At 37.4% G+C, this 10,575-nt stretch overlaps 1 protein-coding gene across 2 annotated transcripts in view; it reads left to right on the plus strand.

Annotated features, from left to right (window-relative positions):
* LOC112634774 (C-type lectin domain family 1 member B) overlaps positions 1-2,806 on the plus strand; it is a 24,734-nt gene extending 21,928 nt beyond the window's left edge. Inside the window, exon 7 of one of the 2 annotated variants that reach the window (XM_025402583.1) lies at positions 448-2,806. In XM_025402583.1, the coding sequence (XP_025258368.1) occupies positions 448-592 (145 nt within the window). In that variant the 3' untranslated portion in view covers positions 593-2,806. The remainder of the gene's footprint in view (positions 1-447) is intronic. The other variant, XM_025402582.1, reaches the window with a different exon arrangement.
* The last annotated feature ends 7,769 nt before the right edge of the window (positions 2,807-10,575 follow it).

Genomic DNA, 10,575 nt, shown 5'->3' on the forward strand with positions numbered 1-10,575 from the left:
AGGCCTGATTTCAAAACTACTGAATCAACTCACTTTTCCATGAGTGTATTCCCATCCATTGCAGCTACTTGTCCTGTAGGGCTCTATCCATCTCCTGTCAGTTCATCTAAGCCCTGACCTTCCATCAATACTGAACTAAAGTCTGATCTTGTAGATAAAGCATTTTCCCATTATTTTGGAGGCATCTTCATCACTTCTTCAGGGCTTCTATAGAGTTCCCTTGCTCCCAATCTTATGCTACATGAAATTGATATTGGGCTTTTCAAATATACGTACCTTGCACTGCCAAGCAGCATGGAAGTTTCTCAACAATGAGAATTGTTTTTTCTTTTTTTCCTATTTTCCTCAGAGTCTCTATTTGGTGCATCAAACTGCTATACACAGAGTTTGATTACTGATTGTTTGCTTAGTTTTCAAAGTAATTTATTCTAACTTTCCCATTCACAGGTTTGAGCTTTTGGAAGACGGAAAAGGAAATATGAACTGTGCTTATTTTCATAATGGGAAAATGCACCCTACCTTCTGTGAAAACAAACATTATTTAATGTGTGAGAGGAAGGCTGGCATGACCAAGGTTGACCAACTACCTTAATGCAAAGAGATGGATAGGATAACACAGATAAGGGCTTTATTGTACAATAAAAGATATGTATGAATGAATCAGTAGCTGAAAATTGCGTATTTCTCCCTTTCTTCTCTTTGGAGTTATTTTTAATATTATCTTTCCTATCAGAATTACCTAGTCTCTTCTTTGAATATACAGAAACAATAACATGAGTTTATCATTTACTTCCCAATTATTCTATTTTCCTTTAATTTTCATTCTTCTTGTCCTCCATTTCTAATTACCTGAACATAGTACGATTTACTGCATCTTCAGATGTATACATATAAAATCAAAATCAGGCCAATATAGGTTAGGGCTTAATTAATATAAGTTGTGCAAAAAGTTGTTGAAATCTGTCCAAACTATCTAAGTTTGAAAGGCAGTGTTAGATAGTAAAAGGAATATTAAACTTAGAATCAGCAAAATAATTTAGGTGTCAATTATGTAAATGACAATCATGAACCAGTTTCATAGCCTTTTTAACTTCCTTTTTCTCATATTTAAAATAGAAATAATAACACCCATCTTTTATACCTCACAGTTCTACAACCTAAAATAAAACTTTAGAGTGTTAACTGTACTAGAAATTCCATGAAAGCGAAGAGTATGACTTCCCCATTCACTATTCTGTTACCAGCACCAACCCCAGACCCTGGCTCACAAAACAGAGAGATATTAGTTTCTCATTGTATAAGATAGTTCATGAGAAAAATACCTCAATCATTAAAACATTACACAAATACAATTACTATTCCAAGTCTACCTCTGGTTAGATTCAACAGTAGTAATTTTCTGTGCTAGAGAAGGAAAAGAAAGTTTGCAAGAAAACTCATGGGGTTTGTAAAATGAATAAATGCTTCTTAACAAGTTTCAGAGGCTACTAGACAGAAGGACAAGTAAAAATGCTTTATCTAGCGTTTTCCTAACAGTTCTGTGCTTTATTTTTGCTGAGTAACTGAGGAAGCATTTACAGAATATGTAGAAAGGCACCCTTTCACAGGATATAGGCAAAAGTTGCATTTCTTTCCCACAGCTTCCCTTTTTTAACTAGTGGATACAATTTATGAACATGATTCTCAAACATCTCAACGGAGGTGTTGGTCAAAACATAGAGAAACCAAACAGGAAACACAAATGCTGATGTTACTCAGTGGGAAGACTGAGGACACACAGAGACCTGGGTTTTTACCAGCACCATGACACAATTCTTATACAAGTAGTCTTTAATACAGTTAGAGAAATATCACTACTTTAGAACTTACTCTCTATGTGGCTTTGGATAAGTAATTTAGTGTCTTTAAAACTGTATTTTCTCATCTTGAAATGGGTTTGATATTATTACCTTGCTCATAAGTTAATTGTGAAGATCATTTAATATGATTATGTAAAGTATTGATCAGAATTCCAAGCATGTAACACATCCTTAATAAATGTGTGCTTCTCTTAAAGCTCTGTGCACTAACACTCAAAGACACTTGAATCTTTATCTTTTTTCTAGACTATCAATAAATAAGCAGATTTGGAGGGCTTAGGAACAATAACAGAAATACCTCAAATTTTACTTGTTACTTCAAATGTCTGGAGATCTTGGATTTGGGTAACGGTATCAGTATGTTTTTTATTTTGAATTGTCTATTTAGAGAAACTAAATAGAAACTAATAATTCAGAAAACTGTCCAAAATTAGTATCTCTGGACTTTGTTTCATCCCCCCAAAATGGAAAAATGTATGTGTATACATCACTATAGCACACATAAACTTAGAAGAATAATATCTTAGTGCATGGCAACAATACAATTAAAACTGTAAGCCAATCACTGTCATTTTTTTTCTGGTATTCCTATCTAAAGCATCTTATACATAAAATCAAAACAGCACAAATGTTAGTAGCACAGGTCAGACCACCTCATTTCAAATACTAAATCTTTTACATGTTATCTAAGTGAACTTCAGCAACATTTGACTTCTGCCTTGTTCAATTTGAAACTAACTGACAGGCATGCCTTAGAAATATTGTGGGTTCAGTTCCAGACCACCACAATAAAGCAATTACTGCAATAAAGTGAGTCACACTAATTACTTGTTTTCCCAATTCATATAAAAGTTACGTTTGCATTACACTGTCTTCTATTAAGTATGTAATAGCATTATGTCTAAAAAATGTACACAGTTTTGTTAAAAATACTTTATTGCTAAAAATGCTAACAATTATTTGAGTCTTTAGTGAGTGAAAATCTTTTTTTGCTGGTGGAGCCTTGATGTTGATGGCTGCTGATGGATCAGAGCAGTGGTTGCTGAAGGATGGGGTAGATGTGGCTATTTTTAAAATAAGACAACAGTGAACTTTGTGGTGTCAATTTAGTCTTCCTTTTATGAAATTTTTATCTGTAGCATGAGATGCTGTTAAATAGCATTTTACTCATAGTAAACTTCTTTCAAAATTGAAGTCAGTCCTCTCAAATCCTGCTACTGCTTTATCAACTAAGTTTATGCAGTATTCTGAATACTTTATTATCACTTCAACAATGTTCACAGCGTGTTCACCGGGAGTAATATTTGTCTCAAGAACCATTTTCTTTGCTCATCCGTAAAAAGCAGCTCCTCATTTATTAAAGTTTCCTGATAAAATTGCATCAATTAAGCCACATCTCCAGGTTCCACTTCCAGTTCTAGCTCTCTTGCTATTTCCACCATACCTGCAGTTACTCCCACCACTGAAGTCCTGAACCCCTCAAAGTCATCCATGAGGGTTGGATTCAACTTCCTCCAAGTGTCTGTTAATGTTGATACTTTGTCCTCCTTCCATGAATCACAGATCTTTTTAATGGCATCTAGAATGGTAAATCGTTTGCGGGCGGTTTTCAATTGACTTTGCTCTGATATATAAGAAGGATCACTATCTGTGGCAGTTATAGCCTTCTGATGTGTATTTCTTAAAGAATAAAACTTGAAAGTCAAAATTACTCCTTGATTCATTGGTTGCAGAAACGGATGCTGTGTTAGCAGGAATGAAAACATTAACCTCCTGGTCCATGTCTATAAGAGCTCTTGAGTGACTAGGTGCATTGTCAATGAGCTGTAATATTTTGAAAAGAAAAAAAAAGACCTTTTTTTTTTCTTCTGAGCAGCGTTTCTCAACAATGGGCTTAAAATACTCAGTAAACAATGCTATAAACAAATGTGCTGTCATCCAGACATTGTTTCATTTGTAGAGCATTGGCAGGTTACATTTAGCATAATTCTTAAGATCCCTAGGACTTTTGAAATGGTAAAAGACTACTGGCTTTAACTTAAAGTCACCAGCTGCATTAGCCCCTAACAAGAGAGTCAGCTTGTCCTTTGAAGATTTCAAGCCAGATGTTGACTTTTCCTCTCTAGGTATAAAAATCCTAGATGACATGTCTTTCCAATACAAAGCTGTTTCATCTATGCTAAAAATCTATTGTTCAGTGTAGACACCTTCAGTTATCTTAGCTATATCTTCTGGGTAACTTGCTGCAGTTTCTACATCAGCACTTGCTGCTTCATCTTTCGTTTTTATGTTAAGGAGACGGCTTGTTTCCTTAAACCTCATGAACCAACCTCTGCTAGCTTCTAACTTTTCTTCTGCAGCTTCTTCACCTCTCTCACTCATCATAGAATTGACAAGAGTTAGGATCTTGCTCTGGATTAGGCTTTGACTTAAGAGAATGGTGTGATTGATTTCATCTTCTATCTAGACCACTAAACTTTCTCCGTATCAGAGATAAGCCTGTCTTGTTTTCTTATTATTTGTGTGTTCTCTGGAGCAGCACTTGTGATTTCTTTCAAGAATTTTTTCTTTACATTCGCATCTTGGCTAGCTGTTTTATATAATCAGCCTAGCTTTTGGCCTATCTGGGCTTTCGACATGCCTTCCTCACTAAGTTTAATCCTTTTTAGCTTTTGATTTAAAGTGAGAGACATGGGACTCTTCCTTTACTTGAACACTTACAGGTCTTTGTAGGGCTATTATTGGCCTATGTTTAATATTGTTAGGGCTCAGTAAATATAAGGAGGCCCAAGGAAAAGTAGAGACATGAGGGAACAATTGTTCAGTGGAACCGTCAGAACATACACAGTATTTATTGATATTTATCAATAAAGTTAACTGTCTTATATGGTTCATGGTGTTGTTAGGAATAACGCTCAAAATCCTAAGGAAATTAAACACTCAAACAAAGGATTCTTAGCAAAGCAATTTTACTTCTGCACAGAGGGGTGCCTCCTTGGCCAGTTGCCACGAGAGCACACCTGAACAGAGGGGCACGAGAGCCTTTATTCCTGATGCAAGTCCTGCCCGTGTACCTTTTCCCCATTGGCTGGGGTCAGGTCGTGCATTCTAAACTAATCCCGGTTGGCTAAACATTTGATTTTTTTTAGATAGGGCGGGCACGTAAAAGAATTGGAGAGGAAGGGGAAGGGGTGTCTGTAATGAGCTAGAAAGTTAGTCCTCTTTCCAAATAAGGAAAGGAAAGTGAGCTGGTACTGATAACGCCTGGTACTGTGGCATGCCTGGGCATCTAACAAGCCAAAAAGAAAAAAAGTTGCAAAAAGGTGGAAGGGTACTATGAATTAAAGAATAAAAGATTGATCAGATTATTTGAAGAGCAACTTCATCATATCCCGCAACTTCCCCTTTCCCTTTTGTTGTAACTCTTTCTCTTCAAATCTTTCTAACGTTATTTGGCTCCATTGTTCTACCTGGTCTTCTTGAAGGAAAAGCCTATTTGAATCGGGGGTGGAGGATCCTAAGAGGTTTTAGTGAGAGCTATTTCAATAAGTCTTTAAATTAATCCTCAGGCACAGGGTATGATGCAGCATCCTACTAGAATAAGCAACCCTTTTCCAATGGCCAGAGACAGGATTGAGGACATAAGTCCCTTCCATCTACCAAACAAATTTCCTATTAAATGTGTGAAGGGATCATTTAGTTCAGAATTTTTGGCTAACTCATTTGATAGGACAGTAAGACCCTGTAATGCTTTAGTTATGGGCTGCCAGGAGCAGTGTTATTAGGGATATAAGTACAGCATTGAATCCTAATCGTGACACAAACTCCACCTTCTTTTGCTAGTATCATGTCTAATGCTATCCTATTTTCCCAGGCCATTTGACTGGCGGTCCGAAGGAATTAATAAAGATCAAAGAACAATTAACACATTGGAATATTGTCAGACATAAAATTTATAAATGAGAGGCTAATCTAAGAAAGAAAAAAAACCCAGATAAATGCTTACTGTCTAACTGGGAAAATTGTACAGATAATTTTGCTGTCTTTGAAATTATTCTGTATTCAAGGTAGCATTTTTTCCTATTCTAATACCACTTGCTAATTTTACTATAAAAATAAATATTTTCAACAACAGAAATTGCAAAATAAAAAAGCACATAAACCATATCATCTTAGAATCTCATCTTCCTCATTACATGTATAAGAAAACAGGCAAGGTGCAATGGCTTACACCTGTAATCCCAGTACTTTAGGAGGCTGAGGTGGGTGGATTATTTCAGTTCAGGAGTTTGAGACCAGCCTGGGCAACATGGCAAACACTGTCTCTCCACAAAAAAAAAAAAAAAAAAAAAGTCAGCTGGCTGTGGTGACACATGCCTGTAGTCCCAGCTACTTGGGAGGCTAAGGTGGGAGGATTGCTTGAACCTAAGAGGTCAAGGCTGCAGTGAGATACGATCATGCCACTGCACTCTAGCCTGGGCAACAGCATGAGATCCTGTCAAAGGGAAGAAGGGAAAGAGGGAAGGAAGCAAGAAAGGAATGGAAGGGAAGGGAAGGGAAGGGAAGGGAAGGGAAGGGAAGGGAAGGAACGAAGGAAAGGGAGGGAGGGAGAGAGGAAGAAAGAAAGAAAGGAATATTTGCTTTAGTAATATTAATAATAATATTAGGGCCGGGCGCGGTGGCTCAAGCCTGTAATCCCAGCACTTTGGGAGGCCAAGACGGGCGGATCATGAGGTCAGGAGATCGAGACCATCCTGGTTAACACGGTGAAACCCCGTCTCTACTAAAAAATACAAAAAAAACCTAGCCGGGCGAGGTGGCAGGCGCCTGTAGTCCCAGCTACTCGGGAGGCTGAGGCAGGAGAATGGCGTAAACCCGGCAGGCGGAGCTTGCAGTGAGCTGAGATCCGGCCATTGCACTCCAGCCTGGGTGACAGAGCGAGACTCCGCCTCAAAAAAAAAAAAAAAAAAAATAATAATAATAATAATAATAATATTAAATATACTAGTAATAGGTGCTCTGTTTTTGGGTGCATATATATTCAGATTGTTATGGTTCCTTCATCATTATGTAATTATTTTATGTCTCTTTTTATGGTTTTTGACTTAAATTATGTTTTATCTGATATAAGTATAGCTACTCCTGCTCATTTTTGATATCCAATGTGAATTCTTATTTTCCATCCCTTTTCAGTCTGTATGTATCTTTACAGTTGAAGTCAGTTTCTTGTAGGCAGTGCATAGTTGAATCATTTTTTAAAATCCATTTTGCAGTCTACATCTTTTACTTGAGAAATTTAATCTGTTTACATTTAAGGTTATTACTAATAGGTAATAAATTGTTTCTGTCATTTTGCTAATTGTTTTATGATTGTTTTATATATGCCTTTTCCTTTCTTTCTCTCTTATTATTTATCATTGTGGTTTTGTGGTTTCCTGTAGTGGTAATATTTGTCTCATTTTTCTTTCTCATTTGTGTGTCTGCTATACTAATCTGTTTCATACTTTGATATTTTTTCATTATGGTGAATATCATCCTTTTATTTCCCAATGTAGGACTCCCTTAAGCATTTCTTAAAAGGCTGGTCTAGTGATAATTAATTCTCTCAGTTTTTGCTTGTTTGGGAGATTTCATTTCTCATTTTGAAATACTGTTTTGTTGATTGTAGTATTCTTGACTGTTACTTTTTCTCTTTCAGCAGCTTGAATAGAGCATTCTATTTTCTTCTGGCCTGTAAGGTTTCTTGCAAAGCAATTCACTTAGTCTAATGGGAATTCCCCTCTATATGACTTGATACTTTGCTCTTGAGGTTTTTAGAATTTTCTCTGTCTTCTACTTTTGACCGTTTGACTACAATGTGCTTTGCGTAAGATCTTTTAAGGTTGAATTTTTTTGGAGATCTTTGAACTTCCTTATCTGAAGGTCTATATCTATTGCAAGGCTTGAGAAGCTTTCGGCTGTTATTTTGTTTAATTGGTTTTTTGTTTGTTTGTTTTTGTTTTTTAGAGATAAGGTCTCACTCTGTCTCTTGGGCTAGAGTGCAGTAGCGTGAACATGACTCACTGCAGCCTTGAACTCCTCAGGCTGGAGTGCAGTGATGTGATCATGGCTCACTTCAGCCTCAAACTCCTGGGCTTAAGCACTCCTCCCACCTTAGCCTCACAAAGTGTTGGAATTACAGGCATGAGCCACCACGCCCAGCCTGTTAAAGGTTTTTGTCTTTGCATTTCTTTTCTTTTTCTGGAATTTCTACATTTTGAATATTTGCTTCCTTTATGGTATCCCCTATGTCATGTAGAATTCTTCATCCTTTTTTCTTCTTTTTGTTTTGTTTGGGTTATTTCAAAAGTCGTATCTTCAAGGTTAGAAATTCTTTATTCTACTTTATCTTGTCTATTGTTGAAGCTGTCAATTATATTATGTTATTTCATTTATTAAATTTTTCCGATCTAGGATTTTTATTTGACTTTTTATGACATTTATTGCTTTGTTGAAGTTATTATTCAGATCATGAATTATTTCTCTAATTTTTATCATCTTCTATATCTCACTGAGTTTAATACCATGATTTTTAATTATTTCATCAATTTCCTTTTTCTGAAATTTTTTTTCTAGAAAATTACCGGTTTGTTTGGAGGTGTCACGTTTCCACACTTTTTTATGTTTCTTGTGTGCTTATGTTGGTATCTGCACATCTGATGTAATGGTTGTTTCCTTTAATTTTATGCATTGGCTTTCATAGGGAAACACTTTTTTCTATAGATGTATGTATAGTATTGGTTGAGTAGGGTGCTTTGGCTTTGATTCTAGGTGAGCTCAATAGTGTAGTCTCCATATGATTTCTTCAGCTGTAATTAGCATCATTGGTGTCTGATTTCCTCAGTGGCTGAGGCTACGGTGAGACTTTGCTGGGGATGGAAATGCCAGGCAACATGTGTTGCTAGTCTCTTTGCTAAAACATAGCGAGAGTCACCTTTACTGTAGTTCCCAACAATTTCCTCATCTTCATCTGAGACCACCTCAGCTTGGATTTCACTGTCCATATGATTATCAGCATTTTGGTCAAAGCCATTCAACAAATCTCTGTGAAGTTCCAAACTGATCCACATTTTCCTGTCTTCTTCAGGGCCCTCCAAACTGTTCCAACCTCTGCCCACTACCCAGTTCCAAAGTTGGTTCCACATTTTTGGGTATCTTTACAAGCACTGCCCCACTCTACTGGTACCAATTTACTGTATTAGTTCATTTTCATGCTACTAATAAAGACATACCCAAGACTGGGTAATTTATAAAGAAAAAGAGGTTTAATGGACTCATAGTTCCATGTGGCTAGGGAGGTCTCACGTTCGTGGGGGAAGGCAAAAGGCATGTTTTACATTGCAGCAGGAAAGAGAGAGAATAAGAACCAAGTGAAAGTGGTTCCCCTTATAAAACCATCGGATTTCATGAGACTTATTCACTAGCATGAGAACAGTATGGGGAAAACCGCTCTCCTGATTCAATTCTCTCCCACCAGGTCCCTCCCATAACACGTGGAAATTATGGGAGCTACAATCCAAAATGAGATTTGGCGGGGCACACAGGCAAACCGTATCAGCAGGAAACTGCCCAACTCTCCCTATAAAATACCAAGTTAAGCACCCCAGGTGAAGCAGTTAATATGCTTCACATGAAAACCATGTTGGGCTGGTTTTATGATAACTGGGTTATCCTCTCGGCAAATATGCCTATTACCCAGGTCAAGGTAAATTTTGGAGTTCAGGGAGCCCCTTTTGCATTGGTGCCCCTCCCACAGAATCACAGGACTGTTGAAGAAGCTTTATCAAATTTGTTGTTCCTTATAGGTCTCACAGATGCAACTCCCTGCTGGGAACCCAAACCCTTTTTCACCAGAAAAGATAAAATAGGCCCGGCGCGGTGGCTCATGCCTATAATCCCCGCACTTTGGGAGGCCAACACACCCGGGTGGATCACCTCAGGTCAGGAGTTCCAGACCAGCCTGGGCAACAAGGTGAAACCCCATCCCTACTAAAAGTACAAAAATTAGCCAAGTGTGATTGTGGGCACCTGTAATCCCAGCTACTTGGAAGGCTGGAGCAGGAGAATCGTTTGAACCAGGGAGGTGGAGGTTGCAGTGAGCTGAGATCATGCCACTGCACTCCAGCCTGGGTGACAAGAATGGGACTCTGTCTCAAAAAAGAAAAAAAAAAAAGAAAGAAAAGGTAAAATGATCTGGGGCCAAGAACAAAACAAAACAAAACAAAAAAAACAAACGAAAACATACAGGTTAATAGAATTATAAAATTTAAGACGTTTAAACAAACTTTGTAGAATGTAGTTGTAAGCCCTTTACCTAAATGTCTTGTGAAAATGGGTACTACATCTGACTGGGGGATGTTTCCCCTTTCTAGTACTACAAAGCTGAAGGCATGTAAATCTGCTCTTTGAGTAAATTTTAATTGAACACGCTGAATGGGAACTAGTAAAATTGCCTGAGCCCACAAAGTATTGGGTAGAAGCTAGAGTGCTAGTCGGGACAAATCCTCCTCTTCATAGCCATTTGTGGCACATTTATTGGGGCTGATGGCAAAAAACTGTAAATACTTCCCAATGACAATATTGAACTGAGAATTTCCACCTGAGAGGCATTTACTGCCTTGCTATGGAATTTTAACTGAAGCTATCCCTATGCTAATAAAAATGATGGTGCTCAAAA

Source organism: Theropithecus gelada, chromosome 11 (assembly GCF_003255815.1).
Source record: "Theropithecus gelada isolate Dixy chromosome 11, Tgel_1.0, whole genome shotgun sequence".
NCBI lineage: Eukaryota > Metazoa > Chordata > Mammalia > Primates > Cercopithecidae > Theropithecus > Theropithecus gelada.